Below are 22,581 nucleotides of genomic sequence, written 5' to 3' on the forward strand. Positions count from 1 at the left end.
CATATTTTTGTATGTATTTCAAAGCAGAACATGGATTTTAGTGTGATAGGAATAAGTCACTGGATAGCTTGCCAATTATTGTTGAACAGTAAAGCAGCAAAATTAAAATTAGTTAAGATTTTTTTAAAAAGGATGCCCAAAATCTTATACTTTGAATATTTCTTCATTGTCTTGCTCTTATGTTAGGTGTCATTCCACACTTCCAAATTTGTGCTGTTGTCCTACTGTTACCACAGCCAAACCAAGGCAGTGGATCCTTTTTGGTTTAGTATTACTATTTCAGTAACTGCAAGGGTCTCTAGTTGGTATTTGTCCTTAAAGGCTGCAGAAATGCAGAGAGTCATGCCTGTTGTCTTAGCGTTGTCAAGCACAACTGTGATCCTTCCTGGATGAATTCCTAGTTTAACCAAGTTATCAGGTTTTAGGATTCCAGTGTAATTAAATTTAGCACTCCAGCAGTGAGATTGGCCTTTTCTTTCTATTGTCTGTCCCCTTGCCCACTTGCTTTGTGTAAATTTCTACTTAGTCTTCTGTTTGAAATGGGAGTCAATACACTGACTGTCAGTTCTGGTTTGAGGGTTGGTTGGTTTGTTTTTGGTTTTGTTCTGTTTTGTTTTTCAGTTGTATACAAGTTTTATGGAGATGTTGTTTCTACTTGACTCATTGAAGGGACTGTCAGGAAATACTTTAGTAGAAATTTAAAGGAAAAGGAACAAAAGTCACAAGAATGTAAGAACATTGGAAGATGGACATTGAGCAAATATACTAAGTAGTACATTAATTATCTATTTGCTGCTTTTGATAACTGTTTAGTAGAAAAGAGTGCTATCAGCTTCTTTAAAAGATTAGACTGTTACTTGCAGGCCAGCTGCTTCCTAAAAAAATATAAGAACTAATCAATAGTTTACTATCTGTTATGTTTTAGTTACTGGTCAATACGAGACTGTTTAATGCTAGACTTCAATAAGAGAGCTTTCCTAATTGCTTGGTTGCTTCTGAAACCTGCAAAATGGTAGTGGTTGTGCCTGCCATGACAGAACATAGGCCTGTTTTTCTACATGTAAAAGGAGTGACAAGGAGCATGAAGCTTCAAAGGACTCGATCAGGCTTCCTTTTTAACAGAACTAGGTATAAAATGTTCTGAAAAGAAGGAAAGTTGAATCTTCTGGTAAAACTTGCAGTGAAAAGGAGGTGTCTTTTTTCCAGATCTGGGTGTTCCTTTCCAAAGTCACATTTTCAAGAACTTTCTAGTTAGTCATGCAGTAATGTTGAATGTGCTTTCCTAAAAGTATAGAGAAGGAATGCTTAACTGGAGTGAAGAATCATCTTCTGCATGTAGATATTTTTTCCCCAGAGTCTGCTAAATCTGCCCCCTTGAATTCTTCCACTCCATGAGGTAATAAAAGACAAGAGCTTTTTCCAAAGAAGGGTTTTAATCTCTTTTCTGATCAACAGAGTGATGCCTTGAGGAGAGCTGTTCAGTTTACATTGTAAAATTGTAGTCTATATTTTTGAACAACTAAGACATAATAAGCAGTGATTTGAGTGTCTTTCTGATAATGTTTTGCTAACATAAGTTTAACTGCTACTTGTGGCTTAATATGATTCAATATACTGGAAAAGGAACAAGATAATAGTTACCCTTTTTACTTTTGGAAAAACTGCGCTTCAGTGTTAGTTCTCAGTGACCACTACAGTCCATTACTAACTAGTGGTCTGAGGACTTCATTCCTGCAAGCTGCTCCTGTAGGTAGCTGGGAGGGAGGAGTGTGGTTGCCATGGAGAAGAAAATGACAGGGTTGTGCTCTGAATCCATGTTTTCATCATCAATGAAAATTGGTTTTGGTCTGATAACAAGGATAATAATATTAAATTCTCACCCTTCCCAAACTAATTTGGATAGTATGGCCTGTAGTCTAATAAAATACAAGAAACCTGTTTTCTTATTTTTTATAGGCTGCTCTGTCATAGTGAACACCTTTATTTCAGTAATTTGAGCAGTTTATTTTTTTCTAGACAAAGTGCTGGGTTACTTTTATGGCTGATGTTTTGGACTGGTGTTTAATTTGGGTTTTGTGGAGAATGGCGAGTTTGGCATTTTTAAACATAATGACAATAACGGCAGAGTTCATGTTTCAGTGCTTATATGCCTGTGCTTTATTTTGACAGACAACTATACTGCGTTCATAAAAGCATAACCGCATGCATTTATAAATGATAAGACATTAACTGATTAATTTACATTAACTGATTAATTTACAAACTACACTGAAAATAAGTTTCTTGCAGTGGTGCTTCTCAAATAAATATATTTTTAAAATCCTTTTTAGCTGAAAATTGACAACATTGACTTTTAAGCAGTTGTGAGCATTTAACAAGGGTCCCTTTCTGAGATATTTTGGAGAAATAAGTTGATCTCAAGTGGGTTTGGTTATTTTAGTTTCTTCTCATTAACCACACAGGCATTCTTAAGCTGTCATAGATTTGGACTTTCTTTTGACCAAATACAATTACACTAGGTTGGAAATGCCTCTTTCAGTGACACTCAGAGGATATAGTGCAGACTTTCAGACTACAGTAGAGGTTAACTATTGCTATGTTTTGACTGTAGAACTTGAATATGTGTTTAATTTTTTGTGAACAGATTGATGATTCTTCTGCATCTGTGTCTTTAGCCCAGCTTACTAAGGTATGTATATACTCTTGTCAAATACTTAAAAAAATATTTTTAAACTTTTTACTGTCATCTATATCTGGATAACTGTCCTAAAATGAACAAAACTTTAATTTCATTTTTAATAATTTAAAGTATTTATTTTAACTTTAAAATGTGTGTCTTTTTTGATACTATCTTGTGAAGACTAGTTCCCAGTTTGGGAAGACAGAAGGGGAATACCTTACTAGCCTCAGTGGAATTCAACATATATTCAAGACACAAAAAAGAAGCACTTCGGAAGCTGTTTACCATTTTTCATATCGTTTGTTAATTTTTTGTGGGAAACCAACACAATTTTTACAGAAAAATGTAATTGGCTGGGATTCCCTCCCATGTATCCTGCTTGTATCTGGACTAGTGTGTAATAAAAACATTTAAACAAACACTACTTTTAAAAAAATCATCCAGCTTCCATAATTTGAAGATCTAGTTCTGCATAAGGTTTCTATTACAATTAGTTACTTAAAAGGACACAGTCAACTGGAAAAAACCTGCAGGTTGTGATGACTGTAGTTAAATCACTTAATATGAAGAAGTTAGTCAGCAGAGGACATGCAGTTTGGGCACATGGTGGTCAAATTTCTACTGAAAAGAATCTTGTCTTGCTGAAGGATTATAAAGAGCTTGATTCCTTTTAATACTTCTGTGTCTGAAGCTGAATTTTAGCAAGCAAAAACATCTTCCCCAACTCTTTAATTGTGTGTCCTTTTCATGCTGCAAAGTATAAATAATGACACTTGCATACATCTCTCTCAATTAAGTGTGGAGATCTCCAAATAGTTGTGAGCTTAAAAATAATGGATAATATATTTTTTTTCTACACATAGCTTCGGTCCACTTGGAAGAAAATTGGATCGTTACACAGGTCTTTATGTAAGGTTCAAACAGTGCCCAAGGTTTTGAGTGCCCAAGAATGCTCTTTTCCAGTAGGTTAACAGGAACATAAACACCATGTAATGGCATAATGACTCCCTAGAACATCTACAGAACATCTATATTTCATATAAGCAGATGTTTTCATGCAACCACAGCTAGCGTGGCACTGCTCTTTACAAGACCAGGCAAGTGGTGGTGTCTTTGTCGGCATGGGCTGAACTGTGTTTCTAATGTGTGTCAAATAACTACCTAATAAACAGATTGCCAATCTGGCTGAAGCCAATGCTTCCGAAGAAGATAAAATAAAAGCTATGATGATGCAGTCTTGCCATCAGTATGATCCAGTCAAGTAAGTGTTGATAACGTCAAATCTGTTCTTTGAAGAATATGGAAAAATTGTAGAGATGGTTGTTTGAACAAGAGAGATACATGGTACCTTTTTCTTTTTTTCTCCAAAAACTTCTAGTTACATGAAGAAACCCTTGGGTCCACCTCCACCCACATATACTTGCTTTCGTTGTGGAAAACCTGGCCACTATATAAAGAACTGCCCAACAAATGGGGTAAGATTGTGAGGGAGTTCTGGTGTTACTCAAGAGTTATGTAATAAATACATGAATATTCATGTTAAGAATAATTTCTCTTGGAGTGAAACACAGAGGTTACATAGCAATGGTGCAAAGCCCTTCAAAATTCAAGGGTTACCTGGCATTATAAATGAAATTTTCTTTGTTCTAGGTCATGGACATTAAATATATCCATAGATCTTCCTCTGTGATATTTCATGCATATTTTTATCTAATTCAGTATTATTGGAAATTTTTTGGTTTTTAACTCTTTGTAATGAATGTTCACAATTTTAAGTATTTAGTATAAAATACGTTTCTCTGGATCCCATTTAATGAATATTTGCATGTGTTCATTACACAAGCACCTGGTCAAGTAGTCACACCATTTAATGTTAGTCGCTGAATGAATTATGCATGAGGTATGAATTCAACCTTCATATATGGGTTAGTGAATATAAGTTTCCCCAGTGACTGATTCAGAGCACCAAATTAAGCTCTCATTTTGAATTGCACTTTGGAGGAGGAATGGGGTTTTGTCTATTCTGAGTGAATGGTGAGCTAAGGGATATTCCACTGTTAAGGAACCTGAAATTAAGCCAAAAAATGTCAACTGAGTTCTAAACACTCTTCAAGCCTTTGGAATACCTGGCTGTATTAATTTATGAAAATAAGTATTTTAGTCAAGCAACTCTTAGGCTTGGTAAAAGGAGAGGATTGGAAGCATTTGCTGCTTAAAATAATCATTGACATTCATTTTAACGTCTTAAGATAAGATATGCCTGCATTTATTTTCTTAACAGGACAAGAACGTTGAGTCTGTTCCCAGAATGAAAAAGAGTACAGGAATTCCAAGGAGTTTCATAGTGAAGGTGAAAGATCCCAATACAAAGGGTACTGACAAACACTGGAAAGTATGCAATACCAACTATTAATGCGTAAGTATGGAATTAATGGGACTGACCAAAAAGTGAAGGAGAGAACACATGTGTAAATATCTGAGTGGTAATGCAATGAAGTTGACCAGCATCTGTAATTATGGCATTGTCATATCTTGACCTTAAAATTTGTGATACTTTCTAATATTAAAATATGGTAGTCCTGCTGTTCATGCCTCTGGAAGTTGGTTAAGCTTGTGGTATGCTAAGAATCTCTATTTCTGCAAAACATTTCAGTCATGTTTACAGTGGAGTTGTTCTCTTTTGAAAGCTCCTTTTGCTTCCATTTTACGTTTCAAAGGCTTCTTGCAAGATTTAACAAATAGCTGTTGGAGTGAGATTTCCTCCCCTTCTGACTTTTATCAGGTACCGCGTGGGAAACAGACTGAACTTTTCTGTTGCTATAAACTAAGAAAATACTACTGTGCACTGACAAGAGTGGTTGTTTTAAAAAGGAATTGGTAGCAGCTCTGTTTTTCTGTCATGGATGTCCTTCTGTAGAAGCTGTAACATTCACTTCTCCCATTTATAAAACATAATTACTCAGAGACTAACTTCATCCTGAACCTGCAATTTCCATTTACACTCTGTAGAGGAGAGGTAGGATTCATTACACCTTCTTTCTAGCTGTCAAAAAATGATTTTTCTAGTCTGAGATAATATTGTAGTAGATCCAAAGAATGGGAGAGTTCTGCAGAAGGAAAATTGTTCCCCTCTTCCTTTTCTGGTGTCAGGGCTACAGAAAAGTAATTTAAACTGAATGCTTATGTTTCTGAAGGATAATGTAGAGTGAGAAGAATTCCATCTGTTATCTTCCTTTGATAAAATCCAAAGCTTGGAAAAGTTTTCTTTTACCCGTCTTTAACTTTTTTCCTTTTCTTTCCCCATGCCCCTTCCAGGGAAGCTTACGCTAGAGTGCTGTGGTTTGGGCCTGATCGGCAACCAACCACCACAGCTGGTCACCCTCCCTTCCCCCTCCCCACCTGGGAATGGGGGAGGGGATTAGAGGGGTGAAGGGAGACTCGCAGGCTGAGATAAGAACAGTTTAATAATGGCAATAAAACGAGAACAATAACGATGATGGGGGGAAAACGAAAAGAAATATGTAAACAGGCAATGTACAGCGTAATTGCTCACCACCCGCTAACCAATATCCAGCCCGTTCCCGGCCAGCGACCCCGAGATACCAAGATCCCACAATCGCAATCCCAGAAGTGATAGAGCTCCTTCCCAGCCACCCCTCCTCTATACAGTGAGCGTGACGTTCCATGATATGGAATATTTCACTGGCCAGTTAGGGTCAGGTGCTGTGGCCGTGCTCCCTCCCTGCTCCCTGTGCCCTTGCGCACGGGCAGGACATGGACAGTCGGAGAGTCCTTGAAGTCTCAGCAGCAGCTGAAAACATCAGTGTGCTATCGGCATTCTTCCCATACCAAACCCAAATCTAAATCCAAAACACAGCACTCATCTAGTCCCTGAAAAGGAATATTAACTCTATTTCAGCCCAAACCAAGACATAGAGGAAAGAAGGAAAAGCCTCCCTTTTTGCAAAAGGAGCTGTCCTCCTCCTCCTCCTTCGATGATGATGACCCTATTCCAGATGAGTTGTTATGTCTCATTTGTAAAGATATAATGACTGATCCTGTTGTTATTGCCTGTTGTGGAAACAGTTACTGTTATGAATGTGTTTGTTAATTCAAAGCATCACAACTGATATTCTGAAAGCAGAAATAGGATATGATCAGAGTACTTTGTTACCAGCTTTATTATTTACTTAAGTATACTCTGAATAGGACAGTTCTTGTAGAAAGGAAAAAGAAAAGGCAGAAAGCTTTTTTCCCTTTTTACATATCTAGTTACATCCTCTTTACATGCAGAAGGACAAGTATGAGAAGAGTGCATAATTGTGCAGGTGATTACAGTATTAGATACTGAATGCATTTAGTTTGTCCACAGCCCTTTCTCTCATACAAATCTCTAGAGCCAACAATGGTGACTTGTCTACAACAAATGGCCAGTTAGGCATTTAATCCACATTCTCCTCCAGAGCAGACTTAGTTAAAACTTTCAGAACTCAAACCTACTAATGGCTTTTTGAGACATGTTTTATTCATTACCCTTGAGGTTGGGGACTTCTCACTGTACTAGACAGTGGATAAAAGACACGTCAAAACATCAAGATACAGACTACTCTACAGCATCAAATATTACAATAGTGAAATATCAAAACTGGATAGTTATGTGCTGCATACTAGAAATTCTTTACACTGTTAAACATTTATAGCTTCATGCTCTCAATTCAAGACCATATTCACCCATTAATCGTATACATGTTTTTATAATTCATTAGAACCCTAAAAATGTCCTTAGTTTAGCTAAAAACTATATTGATGATTCTAATTATTCACAGGTATTAGAACAGCATTACTAGAATCTGAGGAACATACATGCCCAATGTGTCATCAGACAGGTGTTTCTCCTGATACTTCAATTGCCAACAAGCTCCTACGCTAGGTAACATGATGACTTTTACATAAACTATTTGTAAGAAAAGTGTATTTGTAAAAAGCTGAAGGGGAAGAAAATACCCATTTACATCTCCTTAATCAAGGCTAAATTGAATCAGGCTGAACTGACTTTTCAAATATATTATTTGTTGTTACAGAAGCTTACAACCCTAGAGGCAATCTGGCAAATTCAGGTTACACTTTTGTTTAACATGTTTACCTCACCTGTAAATTCATTGTTAACACTGAACTACTTTAAATAGAAATACTCTGAGTTACCAACATCAGTATTTAGTGTGATGTGTTCATATGTCAGTATGCTGATTTCTTTTAGGATTGATAGCATTTACAGGAATACACAAGTCATTTTACTCTGTGGAGGCTTTTGTTTGTATAACTACTGAAGTTTCATAGTCTCTTTCTGTAAATGTTTTTCTGCCTCTAGGCTGCGAACAACTTCAAAAATGGAACTGGCTACAGCAAGCAGCTTGAGCAGCAACAGCAGCAGCAGCTGCCACTTCCACTGCCTCTGCCACCACTCATGAGACAAACAGTAACACACAACCTGCAGCCTCTACTCTGGCCAACAATTTCCAGAGAGCAGGATCCACTAACGTCTCTGCTGGCTCCTCATTCTGCTGCTGCTTTGTCATTGTTGGCCCCTGGTCAGCCACCTGTGGCAGCTGGGCTGCCAGTAAATCTGTCTTCTGTCATTGCCTCTGATGTCCCTCCAGCAGTGTCCCTATCTCTCTGTGCTGAAAAGCCAGATGGACCTTTTCGGTAAGTAAATCTATATGTCAGCATGAGTATAAAAGACACCAAAAGGCTGAAGTTAGATGATTCTTCTTAAGCTTCTCTGCTAGCAATTTATATATCATTAGTGACAGTTCCAGAGAACAGTGGAAGTTCTGGGTTTTGTTTTGTTTTTTTTTTTTTTTTTTTTTTTGTTTTTTTTTTTGAGGATACTTTGGTAAATTGGAAGTGTGCCTCATGCAAGAATTTTCTCATAATTATTTCTTGTTTGGTTCCCTTATTCAGTACAGGTTTACCATGAAAGAGGAACCTTTCTTCCCCAGGAGCCCTTTGATTTTAAGTGACTAGCAATTCTTAAAGCAACCATTTAGTTATGGCAAACTTCCTTGAATGCCTTCATTTCTCTTTAATACTGAGGAAATAACCTTTTCATCAAAACTGTAAAAGCACGATTAGAGGTAAAATTGATGAGATGTTTTCACATAGCTTTTCTCCACAGTACTTCTATCATCAATATTACAAGTCAGAATCGTCCTCAGTAATATACAGTATAGTCAGTGATGCATACAGATTTGGATAATAAACATTGAAACACTGTAAATTTGAAGTATTTACAAACATGACAGTCTAAGTTTGCAAGCCAGTGATGTCACATGAAAATACAATAAAACTCTGTACTTTTGTTTAGGGCTTATATCCTTCCAACTTTATGCCTTGAATGCAAATAGCCACTCTGTCCAGAAGACTGTCAGGCTCAGCTGTACCACTGAATACAAAGGATCCCAATTCAAAAGAACCTCTAAGGCTGAACTACACATAAGTATTTCTTAATAGAATTTCAGTTCTTGCATCTCCCAAAATTGAGATTCCATGTATGGGTTATACGTACTCTAATTCTTTCACCTGCAGCTAGCTTAACAAAATATTTTTCCAGTGAGCATTTTCTGTAAATGCCAGTAGTCCAAACAGACTTCTTGTCAGTGCTTCATTTGGAATCAGCCAACTTCACATTTGTAAATCTGGTGAAGATTATTTTTTAATTTATTTTATTTCCATTTACTGTAGTCAGCCTTTTCTCACATCAGAATTTATATTTCAAGTAGCACTTCAAAACTGCTTGAATAATAAAAAATTGGGTTTTTTGTAGTGATGCCGGTGTAGTTCTACCTCCTGCTGCTCTGGTGACTGCTGCCGAACTTTCTAAATCATCCTCTCTGTCAGTCATCAGTTTGTTGGAAGAGGAGGTAAATTTTATTTCAACATCTGCAGTGATACTTGTATTTTAGTAGCTTATTTTCTAACTGTGTTTATTCACAAGGGCTATCATGTTCCTGTATTAAGACAGCGAAGTCTTCTGGGCTCCCAAGGACAATCAATACCCACAACTGGTAAGAAACTGCAACTTTAGAATTTCTTTAAAAAAAAATTATCTTCAAATAAACTGAATGGGATTTTTTTTCCTTTTCCTCTTCCCACTCCACAAGGTCATCCAACGAAAGCCAGTACAATTCACTCAGCAGGTGGCAGACCAGGCCAGGAACTGTACGTATTCTACAGAAATTCAACATATTACTACTTGTAACCAGTTAAATGAGGCCATAACACATAACTCATACAACAGCTCATTTGTAATGAAATAAGTGTGCACAGGTAGTTGTGGAGAATACACAACTGTGTATTCTCCACAACTGCTTGTATAATTAATTTTTAAATGGCTTAGTTGGAATTAGCTTTAGCAAAGGGGATCTGTCCTTGCAGTAAGATTATTTAAACTTAAACTCTACTACATGATTGAAAAGAGGACTCTGAAAAATAAACATTTTTTGAGGAAACCATAATAACATTCAAGAAAGTAAATATAATTAAAGGATCAGAGGGAAAGCCACCCTTTTGATTACTGGCTGAATAGGGATGAAGAAATTGATTTCCCAATAGAAATCAAAATCAGCCTGCAACGTTCTTTTTTTTTTTTTTTTTTTTTTTTTTTTTTTTTTTTTTTTTCCTGCAACTTAGTTGATACTGATTGAGCAAATTACTGGAAAAGACAATGTTGTTGTTTTATGGCAATTTTTAATTTCTTCAGTCTAGTCACCTCAAATAGTCAATCTGCTTTCTCTCAGTTGGAGAAAGAGGAGTCTGTTTTATCTATTATTGCAGTGTTGTTAGTCCTTCCTTTTGGAATATATTAGTTATAGATCGATTGTAAGAGTGTGCTGTGTTTATAAGATCTGAAAGATACATCAAAACAAAACTCAGGATCCATCCCACAGATTGTCTAAAACCTCAAATTCAATAAGCAAGACAATAAAACTTCAGGGACAAGAACAGGCCAAATCCATCATCATGAGGTAACAACATAGCAAGTGCATGTGGAAGAAGTTAAAGGAAATTTGAAAGAATATGAGTTAATAGCTGTGCAGTACTCTGAAGATCAGAAGTGTGAAGTATTAAGTATATCAAGGAGTGGCAGAGGAGCAGTGGGTACTTGGCACATGGGAGGTGGGAGTCTCTTTTAGGCACGGGCAGCCTCCATCCACAGCCTCAAAGCTGAGTATAAGGAGAGAAGACTAAGGGAACTGCTGGGGGTGAGGGTGTGGAAGGCAAGTATGAGGACTGAGAAATGAGTGTAGTCTCAAATGAACAGAAAGCAGGGAGAAAAATGCTTAAGTTGAGAACAAGAAGTGCTTGCCACCATGCTGTTGCTTCACTCACTTTCCTCTTTCAAATAAGGGCAGAATATAACAAACAGTGACATAAGTTTTTGGGTTTCTTTAGAAGTTCAAATCGAGGATGCCCACACAGTGAACGTACTCAAAGGACTCAAGCCCCAACTCTACCAGCATCAACATCAGTCTTTGTGCCTGTGCCCCCACCTCCCTTGTATCCTCCACCACCTCATGCACTTCCTCTTGCATCGTGGGTACCACCACCACCATTTCCTCCTCAGTTTCCACCTGGTCAGCCTCTGTCTACTGGGTGCACTGTCTCCCCTCCAGGATATCTCTCAGCTCCTGAAAACATGTCATCAGTTTGGGTGCCAACAGCAGTACCAGCAGCTCATTCAAATACCATCCCAATGACACAAGCATCCCCATTATCTAGGGAGGATTTTTACAGAGAACAATGGAGATATAAAGAGGAGTAAGTACTTGGCTCAATTAAGTTGTGTTTTTTTTTTTTCATGTTTGTATTTCAATAGCATATCAGACTGCTAGTTACACTGAAGTGCATCTGACATAAACAAAAATGACATAGTGTTTTGTCCAATATACTTTTTCATTGCAGATGGTAAACATGCAAAACTAAAACAAGATAAGTGCAATTCTAAAATTTTTCCTAAAACTTGTAGGAATTCTAAACTGGTTTTGCTTAAATAGGATGTTCACCTTTTGCATTTGCATGCAGTATACATTTTCTTATATTGGCCATGTTTTGTTTGTTGGTATCTTTTTGTAATAAAGATCAAACTGTAATAGTAATAAAGGTCAAACTTATTTTAACAGGGGAAAGAAAAAGTCCAGACTTGATGAGTTTACAAATTATTTTGCTAAGGAACTGATGGAATATAAAAAGGTTCAAAAGGAGCATAGGTGTTTGTTTTCCAGGTAACTGCTTTACATGTTGTAATGGAGAAGCAGATTGTCTAGAAGAGTCAGGAGCAGTTCCACTCCACCTCTCTATTGTTAGATGGATTGGATGGTCCAAGGGATTAGCAATGAGAGGAATTTCATGCGTAGGTTACTAGCTCGAATGTGGCAGAGATTACAGTTGACTGATAGTTATAATTTGGCAGCAGTTGCTAAGGAGCAGATGTATCTTTAACTAAAGCTTCTCTGAAATAACATCCTTCACCTCCTGACAGCTGTGAGGAGGCTAGAACCTGAATAGGTGTAGTTGCTGGATTTTCTGCTTCTCCTGATTCTGATTGTAACCATTACCTCAAAGCACTTCAGAGGAGATATGGGAGAGAACCTATCTTCATTTACTCTTTTGTTTATCACTTGTGGATACATGGAGAGATTTTAACCTGGACTACAAACTGGTGGCTTTCACTAGTATTTCATTGACATTAATAATTTTTTCTTAGAAATTGTTTGTAAGGAAATCTTAAATTGGTGAACAACGTTGGGAATATGTGGAATAATGTGAAATGGTTATTTAAAAAATAATAAAAGAAAAACTTGTGAAGAAAGAACTCTGGGTAGCTGATGTTTTCTATCCTCAAAAAAACACTAATGAGTGTCCAACCTGTCCTTCCCTTGGCCTCTGGCATCCCATTTCTTGAGATGTAAACACGGTGAGGCTTCTGTCGAGAATCCTTCAGATGTTAGTATGACTTCCCTAAGAGTAGCAGTACCTGAAAGAAACAAAGAAACAAAAATTAATTAATCGGCCTAAGTGTAAATTAGTGCAATGAAACGCTCTGCTTGATTTGTAGACATGCTGGGCAATGTCAATTCAATCAGTATTTGCAATGTAAGCCATCCTCAAGTAGCCCTTCCAAAGCAGTTCACATGAAGGCTGCTCTTGTAAAAGTCTCCTTTTGTGTCCCCAGGAGGCATGGGCACTGCTGATTTCCCTCTCCAGAGAGTGGCAGAGGCTGGATCCCCTTCTCAGGACAGACTCCTTGCCAGGAACACACAGGCATGGGGGTAGCTCAACTGGTTTTCACTGAAAATTCACTCAATATCTCTTTTGGTGTACTTGCTGTTTTTCTTTGACGAGTCTTAAAAACACTGAATAATCAGAAAAAAAAAGAAAAAGAACTAATAGAAGTTAATCATCAAGGCAGGGAGGTTGGAACCAGATGATGTGCAAAGGTCCCTTCCAATCCAAACCATTCTCTGATTCTGTGATTTTATGACAAGCATGAACTTAGTGTTGCGTGTCCTGTAAAGGAGCTCCATATATGTGAGACACATTAAACAGACCGTGCCTCACTCCCCATCTTCCCTGGCAGTCACAGAATCATAGAATCATTTAAGTTGGAAATCATTCTTATTCAAATCTATCCATTAAACTAACACTGCCAAGCCCACCACTAAACTTGGTCCCTCTGTGCCACATCTACATGTCTTTTAAATACCCCAGTGATGTTGACTCAACCACTTTCCTCGGCAGCCTGTTCCAATGCTTGACAACACATTCAGTGTAGAAATGTTTCCTCATATCCAATCTAATCCTCCCCTGGTGCAACATGAGGCCATTTCCTCCTGTCCTTTCACTTGTTACATGGGAAAAGAGACTGACCCAGACCTCACTACAACCCACTTAAATCTAACTGTACAGACCAATAAGGACTCTCCTGAGCCTCCTTTTCTCCCGGCTAAACACCCCAGTTCTCAGAGCTGCTCCTGATAAGACTTGTGCTCTAGACTCTTCACCAGCTTCATTGCGCTTCTTTGGTCACACTGCAGCACCTCAATGTCTTTCTTGTAATGAGGGGCCCCAAACTGATCCCGCGCTGACAATCTCACACCCACGCTGCTCTCCACATGAGCCTGTAGCCCACTGGAACCACACACAGACGTCTAATTCCTCCTTCTTCACACCCCGCACATCAGTGCACTGGCACTTCAGAGAGGTGCCCGGCAGCACTGATTTCCCAGAAAGGATGTCACAGGACCATAAAATTACAGTAAAACTGAGGTTTGGAGGGACAGGACTGGACCCAGTATTGACCCTTGTAGTGCCCCACTGGTGACCGGCCTCCATCAAGACCTGATGCCACTGACCACCATTCTCTGGGCTCGGCTGTTCAGCCAGGTTTCAACCACCTCACTGTCTGCTTCTCCAGCCTCTGCTTCACCAGCTCATCGATGAGGATTTTTTGGGAGACAGTGTCAAAAGCTTTCCTGAAGTCCAGGTGGACAATTTCTACTCGTCTACCAAGCCAGTCATTCACTGGAGAAGTTTATCAGGTTATCAGATAGGAAGGACATTTCCTTTTGTTGGCTGTGCTCTGGACCTCTGTGTGTATGTTGGGGACTGGCACTTGGAGGACCGTGATGTTGTGCCAATGTCCACCCCATACAGATTTGGCCAGCTCAAACCCAGGGAACATATGAGGGAAATGCTACAAATTCTTTCTTTCCTTGATAGCAAGGAAACACTAGTGGGCTCTATCTAACCTCTTCAACCAGCATTGCTCTCAGCTCTGTTTAGATGCAATGGAGACATTAAATGTCTTAATAGAAATATGTCTTGGAAACAATTTCTCCATTCAAAATATAAATAGGAAATGTGTTTTAGAAATGGATGTATAAGTCTATAATTTTAAAGAGGGAATGAAAGTGTCATGGGCTTGCTGGTGTATTCAGGCATTTCTGAAGTTCCCCCCATTACGTTACCAGTGAGAGCAATCAGTTCATCGTACCCCCCATAGCCCTGGCAGGACATAACCTCATAATGTACATTTTGTAGACTCCCCCATTATCCAACCCTTTCCATACCCCAGCTGTGTCCCATGTGGGGATTCACAGACCGCCCTTCTCTTCAGTCTGCCAGGGTCTGCACCAGGAGAGAGGCCGGACAGGGCTGGCCGGTCCCCCCATACAGGCACTGAGACCAGCAGGAGGATGGAGATGGTTTAGCAGCAATGCTCACCCATAAACCTGGGTGAGCAGCCAGTGCTGGAAGTGGCCGGTGAGAGAGGATGGGGGTGATGAATTCTGTATCCCAGATGACCCCCCAGTTGTGAGAAACAAGCCCACGTATATTTAAAAATATGTTTTATTGGGGACAGAGTCAGTGGAGCAAAGAATATAGAGCTGCACGCAATGGTGCAACCTGCCCCAGCAGAGGATTCTTTTTATAGTTCCAGTCCTCCTTTTTGCACCCGCGCAGTTCCTTTTCCTTGGTTTCTCCGAGGCTGTCTCTCTCTCTGTATTTTTCCACTGCTTCAGTACTTCTTATCACAAAACAGGCAGATGCTGAGCAGGGGAGGCATCCACAGTGTTATATGTAACTATTCGGTTTAAACATTAAATCAAAGAAAGAACAATGCAACACAACCAAGCCAAGCAACAAGTCCACTCGTTTTCTTTCCCTGCCCTCTTCTTTGGCGTTTCCAGTTGGTCTCGGTGGTCCTCTGGGTGGGGGGGGTTGGTGGAGGGGGTGAAGTCCAGGTTCCTCTTCATCAGGAGTTCTTTGCTTAACCCTTTTCTGCTGGCTTCCATTCCTCTTTACACGATACCTAACCACAGACACACCCCCCATCCTCCTGCTTGCCCAACTCCCCACAATGCCCAACCCTATGCCTGACCTGTGATCAAAAAAGGTGTGCACAACTGTTATAAATTTAGCAACACTAATTTAATAACAGCTTTAGCCTAACTCAATAAAAGTAATTCTTTAATTACTGTTAGCGAAAGCAAAATTCTACCGTTACTTCTCACATAGCGAATCCTTGAAGGTGGGAGTGGTTCCCCGTTGGTTTGTGATATCACTGGAGTGGGGGGGTCCCTGCCTGGGCAGTGACATCACGGGGAACTCTCTGAGATGGGGGTTCCCTGTGGGGCTGTGACATCACTGAGGACCATGTGTGGAGTGTCCCCACCAGGGTGCTGGCATCACACAACATCCACGTAGGGTGGGGGGTGTCCTGCTGGGTTGTGATGTCATCAGGCAGCCACGTGGGGTGGGGTTTTCTCTGACGGTTGTGATGTCACAGAAAACTCAGTGGGTTTGCTCACCGGGGTGCTGATATCATAGTGCACCTTCGGGGTTCACCACCATGTTTGTGATGTCATAGAGGACCCTCTGGTGTTTCCAGCCACAATTGTGACATCATAGAGGACCCTTGGGGTTACCCACCAGGGCTGTGACATCATAAAGGAACTTTGCTGTTCTGCATCAGGATTGTGATGTCATAGCAAGCTCTTGGGGCTCCCTACCAGTGTTGTGACATCATAGTGGACCCCCGTGTGGTGGGAGTGGGCTTATGACATCACAGGGGAGCTCATGGGGTCGAGGTGGGGATCCACAATGGAATTGCAGTATCAGAGTCTCACTTAGTTCTGATGGGGATTCCCCAACCCTGGGTTGTGATGTCACTGGTGGGTTATGACATCCCTGAGGGGGTGGTTCCCCTGCCCTATGATGTCACTCATGACCCCACCTCCCAGGCATGTTGGCATGAGGAGAATCACAGACTCCAGCAACTCTATAAGAGTCAGAAATCAAAATCGTTTATTGCCGATACAAGTGTGCTTATATGTCTGCCTAGCAACTGATCACACATAAACAGAAGGCTGGATTGGTTACATGCATTCCTCACACACTGTTCACACGCCTAAGACTAACGTTTGATTGGTCACTACCCTCTGTCCATAATGCACCAGACAATTCATTGGTTATAAGTTAGTTACTGGTATCCTAAAGCCTATTGGTTAATTAAATCTTACAAGCACAAACGCAATGTTCTATACACTTTTAGCTCAAGGTAGAAAACTTTCCACTGTTTAAGAAACGACCAGAGGTTTCCCATCAACCGTAGCCTGGCATGTTTTCTTCAGACAAAGCTCAGCATCCTTATCTTGTTTTTCTACATTCCTGTTCGCTACTCCCAAGGCTTCTGGCTGATGAAGATCAAGATGTTCTCACCATTCACCAGTTGTAGAGCTCTCTCAGTTCTCCTCCCTCTTTTCACGTCCCTTTTGCGATGTAGCCAAAGTCTTGCTCCTGTCCAATGTGGCCATTGTCCTCCAAAAATGATCCCACAGTGGCAGAGGAGAGGAAGCTCTTTGACATGGATGAGCATTCTGGGGGGCCCTGAGACCCCTGAATCCTCATTTTGGGAGGGGTCACAGGGTCCCCTGACACTGCCCACCCAAATAATTTGAGGGGGGTTTTGTGTTGTTTGAACCACAAGCCCCTATTTGCGGGGCACTACAGTATTTCCTGCCAACCCCCCCAGTTATATTTGGGCTGATCCCTGAGCCCCTCCAAACCCCATTTTGGAAGGGTTGGGTGGACAGTTAAGGCTCCCCTTAAATCAGTTTTGGTTCCCCCCACTACTCTGTCTTCCATTTTGGCAGGTTGTTGGCACCTCTGACCCCCCCTCAACCTTCCATTTTGGTCTGCCTGCCCCTCCCCCCCCAATTATATTGAGGGTGGTTTGGGTTTTCTCCCCCCATATCCTCCATTTTTGGGGGTGGTGACAGACTGAATCCCCCCAAAATCCCAATTTTGGGGGGGCTAAATCATGCCCTGACCCCCCTGAAATTATTTGGGGGTAGTTCCAGTGTTCCAGCCCCAGCCTATCTTGGGGGCCATTCACTGAACCTCCTCCAGCTTGCCAACATCCTCCCTGTACTGGGGATCTGCAATCCGGACACAGTAACCTGGACAAGCCCATCTCTTGATCTCCTGGCCGTCCTGCTGGCCACAAAGGCCTGGGTGCAGCTGGCCTCCCTTGCTGCCAGGGCACACGGCTGCCTCCTCTCCAACCCACCAAGACCTTTCCCACAGGGCTTCTCCCAGCCAGGCAGCTCCCAGCCTGTGCCATTGCCAGAGGGATGTCCTGCAGGGTCACACACGGGCACTTGGCCTTGCTGGGGTGCCTGAGGTTCCTGCCAATGCGTGCTCTCCTGCTCGTGGAGCCCTTTCCCTCAGCACACAGGCCTGGAGACCTTTTCAGAAAAGACTCAGGCAAAGAGGGCTTTGAGTGCCCCAGCCCCACCTGCCTCTGCTGTTATTAAATCAGCCTTTCCATTCAGCAGTAGCCCTGCCTGTTCCTTCATCAGCCTTGGTCTCTAATGAGCGATTGAAGCTCTTCCTTTTGCTTTTGACTGCCCCTGCAACCACTGGCTCCTGGCAAGCATTTCCTTCCTAAGGAGAGTAAAGTCAAGACATAGAAATTTGTCCTTTGTAAACTGTCCTTGCTGTCACCTCCTGGCAGCTGCTTCATGGTCCCTGTCCCTGTGCTGACCCAGCATCCCTGCCCCACAAATGCATTATCGTCAGGGGAAGACCTGTGGTGCAAGGAAGGGTGTCTGTGCCAAGCAAAACCATGGTCACTGGAGAAAGGGAAGCAAGGGCAGGCTGTTGCTCTGCTAGGCTATGTTACTGCAAGATCTCTATAGAAAGACGAAGTATCGCCCTCCAGGAGTTGGTTTTACACCTTCTGTCTGTTCAGGGTTGCTCATTGGGAAGAGCACCTGGGATAACATTCCAAGGTTTGGACAAGCTTCAGCTGACTCTCAGCAATGCACCCTTTGATGAAGGGCAGGTGACAGAGCTCCTTGGAACCTGCTACAGCAACAAAGGCAGCAACGATGGAGAGATGTTAGTAAAGGAGGGGAGATGCTGAGTGGAGGGAGAGGTGGGTTAGTTGTGTTGATGCCTCCAGCCTGGTGTGGAACAGAGGTGCAAGATGCTGTAGGACAGCTTGTGATGGAGACATCCCTGTGCTCTAAGAAGCAACATCTCTGTGCATAATTTTTATTAATTCTTCAACTGTTGCAAATAGAGGAATTTCCAGAATGTAGCCTAAAAAAGGAAGATTTTCATATTAAATAGTTTGGTTTGATTTTTTTTTTTTTTTTTTTAAATCTTGTTTTTACAATTTTCTTCAGTTTTCATCTTCTAGATCAAGGAATATCTACATTCTCCAATTTATATTGGCCCTGCGTGTGCCCTGATGGAGTCTGAAAAAGCATGTAGGAAAAGCAAGCTCAGTGAGGTCACACACTATATGGCCAATCTTGATGACTGTGTCTCCAACACTGATGTGTGTCCTATCAGACACCGGGGTGTTTTCAGCTCTAGTCTTTCTGTCACAGGAAGTTGTTTCTTTATTGCCAACATATAATAATAAAGGTTCATAGTTCAACAGAAAAAAAACTAAAGAAGCCTTTTGAACCTCCACTTCCCACAGTGGATGACTGTGGGGGGGTGTACGTGACAAGGGGTTGGTGGCTGGAGGGGCTGCAAGGGTGGCCTCTGTGGGAGGTGGCCAGGGATTGCCTTGTGCCAGTGAAAACTTCTTCAGGAAATGGCAGCAAACGCCAGACTGGTAAAGGTGGAGAGAACAAACATATTGAGAAACAACAGAGGGAACACCAAGGTATGAGAAAGAGGAGGAGGCACTCCATGGTGGAGGAGATCTTCCCTTTAGCCCATGGAGGACCAGTGCCAGAGCAGAGCAAAACTGTGGAAAAGAGGGAATAACAGAAAAAAAACGTTATGTGCTGGATGTGACCCCTTATCCCAAACACACCTGCGCTGCTCGGGATGGGGGAGAGGAGCCTAGAGTGAAGGAGTGAAGCTGAGCCTGGGACAGGGAAGAGGAAAGGTGTTGTTTTAACATTTGGCTTTTTTCCCCCATGACCTGTATTCATAGTTAAATCTCTGTTTTAACTGACAATAAAATGAATTAATTTCCCCCAAATCAAGTCCTCAAGTCTTGCCCACAATGGGAACTGGGAAGTGATGTCCCTGTCTTTGTCTCCCCCCAGGAGCTTTCTCATTCCCATTCTTCCTATTTTCTTCGCCATCCCACTGGGGTGGGAGAGGGAGTGAGGGAGTAGTTGGGTGGGAGTTTGGCTATTAGCAATTGTTAGCCCACCACAGCAGTAAGATGACTCGGCTGGTGGATGAGGGGAGAGAAGTGAATGTGTTTCAGCTCAACATCAACAAGGCTTTTCTCACTGGATCCCATCACAGCCTCACAGGCATGAGTGAGGTGGACTGGAAACAGGATGAAAGGCCGGGTCCAGAAGGCCATGACCCATAGCACAAAGGCCCCTTGGGAGCTGATCACCAGCGATGTACCCCAGGGGTCCATACTGAGTCCAGTTCTGTTAAATGTCTTCACTGATGAACTGGAAAAATAGGACAGAGCACAACCTCACAGCAAGTGCAGACAGCCCTTCTCTGGGGTCTGGCGGGGTCTGGGCCAGGAGAGAGGCCGGGCAGGGCTGGCCAGTTCCCCCATACAGGCACTGAGACCAGCAAGAGGATGGAGATGGTTTAGCAGCAAGACTCACCCATAAACCTGGGTGAGCAGCCAGTGCTGGAAATGACCAGCGAGGTAGGCTGGGGGGTGCTGCAGAGCTCTGGGCACTCACCCCACAGCCCCAGCCCCTCGGAAGGTCACAGCAGCTCCTGGGGCACAGAGGGCTCTCAGCCTCCCCATCAGCCCCAGGGCTGGGGCCAGCCATGCCATGAGCAGACGCAGGCCAGTGTCTCCCTCTCTCTGCTGCTCTTCTCTCCAAGAGATCCTGATTGCCCAGTGCTGGCAGCCCCTCTGTGCCCGTCCCTCTCCCCAGCACAAGACTCCTGCACTGGGGGCTCCCCAGGCAGCTCCTGCTGTGCCAGTGAGAGAAAAGCTGCCCAAACTGGTGCCTCCAGAAATAGGTCTGCTCTTGTCGCAGGATGTCACCTCAGGCACGGCCCTGAGCTGGCGGTGCTGCTCTGCAGGGCAGTGGAGTCTGAAAGCCATGGGGAGATGGTCCCAGGTAGATCCCCATGGATCAGCCATCATTTCCATTGCACTGGGCACCCACACGTGAAGGGGCAGCACAGGCCTATTCCCTAACACATCCCCCCATGCCCTCCTGCCCTGAACCCCTGGAGAACCCCAGCACAGCAGCACGCTCAGAGGGGCAATTCCTTCAGCCTGTTCCTGACCTCAGCTTTGGAGGAAGAGACCAACCTCCAGATATTAGTACTAAGAAAACCCCCTTTTATTATGGAGATGTTTAATGTGAGGCCAGCTGTACTGTCCTACCAGACACACGCACAAAGTCCTCTGGGTCAGAGAGGCTGGTTCATGTCTCTGAGGAAGAGGAGTGGCTGCAGATATTTCTAGAAAAAAACAGATTTAAACAAATAAAATGCTCAATATACAGGTTTCAGAGATGAATTGGAACCACTTCTGAAGAAACACAGGCAGTTTATTCCAGCTGAGAGACAACTGACTGAATCAGATTCTTCAGTGCATCCCTGATCTCCTGGTTCCTCATGCTGTAGATGTGGGGGTTCACTGCTGAAGGCACCACCGAGTACAGAAATGACGCCACCAGGTCCAGTGATGTGGAAGACAGGGATGGGGGTTTCAAGTAGGCAAAAAATGAAGTGCTGACAAACAGGGAGACCACGTCCAGGTGAGGGAGGCACGTAGAAAAGGCTTTGTGCCGTCCCTGCTCAGAGGGGATCCTCAGCACGGCCCTGAAGATCTGCACATAGGACAGCATGATGAAAAAATAACACCCAAATTCTAAACGGACACTAACCACAAGGAGCCCAACTTCCCTGAGGTAAGAATCTGAGCAAGAAAGTTTAAGAATCTGGGGGATTTCACAGAAGAACTGGTTTATGAAATTGCCTTGGCAGAGGGGTAGGGAAAATGTGTTGGCAGTGTGCAGGAGAGAATTGAGCAGCCCAGTGCCCCAGGCAGCTGCTGCCATGTGGACACAAGCTCTGCTGCCCAGAAGGGTCCCATAGTGCAGGGGTTTGCAGATGGCAATGTAGTTGTCATAGGCCATGATGGTGAGAAGATAAAACTCTGCTGTTATCAAGAAGACAAAGAAAAAGAGCTGTGCAGCACATCCCAAGTAGGAGATGTCCCTGGTGTCCCAGAGGAAATTGGCCATGACTTTGGGGAGAGTGGTGGAGATGGAGCCCAGGTCAAGGAGGGAGAGGTTGAGGAGGAAGAAGTACATGGGGGTGTGGAGGAGGTGGTTGCAGGTGATGGCGGTGATGATGAGGCCGTTTCCCAGGAGGGTGGCCAGGTAGATGCCCAGGAAGATCCAGAAGTGCAAGAGCTGCAGCTCCCGTCTGTCTGCAAATGCCAGGAGGAGAAATTCAGTGATGGAGCTGCTGTTGGACATTTGTTCACTCCAGTCAGGGGGCTTGAAAGAGGAGAAGATACTGACAAGTTAGAGCAGACTTCTCTGAGCCCATGCTATGTTTGTTTTACAAAAAATCCCCTCAGAATTACTTCTCTTTCTTTAGCATAACATCATTCCTTTTTTAGTAGTGATCTCAAATTTGAGCTGTTGCTGAGTGAGGGCACCTTCTCTGAAGTGGCAGAAATCCTCATCTTTCACATGGCTCTCCCCCTGAACATGGGGGAGTCCTGAGGGAGAAAAGGGCTCCCTGTGCCCTAGTGCAGAGTCAGAAGAGCTGATCTGCCCATGAGTGACCTGCTGATCACCACACACGTGCCCTCTGCTTACAGCTCTCTCCATTGGAGGATGATGTAATTAACAACATACTTG

At 42.5% G+C, this 22,581-nt stretch overlaps 2 protein-coding genes across 2 annotated transcripts; one reads left to right on the plus strand and one right to left on the minus strand.

Moving 5' to 3' along the window:
- Window positions 1-2,550: 2,550 nt before the first annotated feature.
- Window positions 2,551-12,551, plus strand: LOC116965153 (E3 ubiquitin-protein ligase RBBP6-like). Its single transcript, XM_042791720.1, is given in 11 exon segments — window positions 2,551-2,689; window positions 3,853-3,941; window positions 4,059-4,155; window positions 4,962-5,096; window positions 7,507-7,610; window positions 8,049-8,383; window positions 9,504-9,600; window positions 9,675-9,744; window positions 9,841-9,898; window positions 11,132-11,497; window positions 11,860-12,551. Coding segments are annotated over 8 exon segments (1,158 nt in total). The 5' UTR covers window positions 2,551-2,689; window positions 3,853-3,941; window positions 4,059-4,155; window positions 4,962-5,074; the 3' UTR covers window positions 11,966-12,551.
- Window positions 12,552-21,255: 8,704 nt separating this feature from the next.
- Window positions 21,256-22,191, minus strand: LOC116965150 (olfactory receptor 14A16-like). The gene has a single exon (XM_033007162.2). It carries the CDS (start codon window positions 22,189-22,191, stop codon window positions 21,256-21,258), a length of 936 nt encoding a protein of 311 aa, XP_032863053.2.
- Between the last annotated feature and the right edge of the window lie 390 nt (window positions 22,192-22,581).

The sequence above is a fragment of the Tyto alba genome, unplaced genomic scaffold (genome assembly GCF_018691265.1).
Source record: "Tyto alba isolate M040663 unplaced genomic scaffold, T.alba_DEE_v4.0 Super-Scaffold_19, whole genome shotgun sequence".
In the NCBI taxonomy this organism is placed as follows: domain Eukaryota; kingdom Metazoa; phylum Chordata; class Aves; order Strigiformes; family Tytonidae; genus Tyto; species Tyto alba.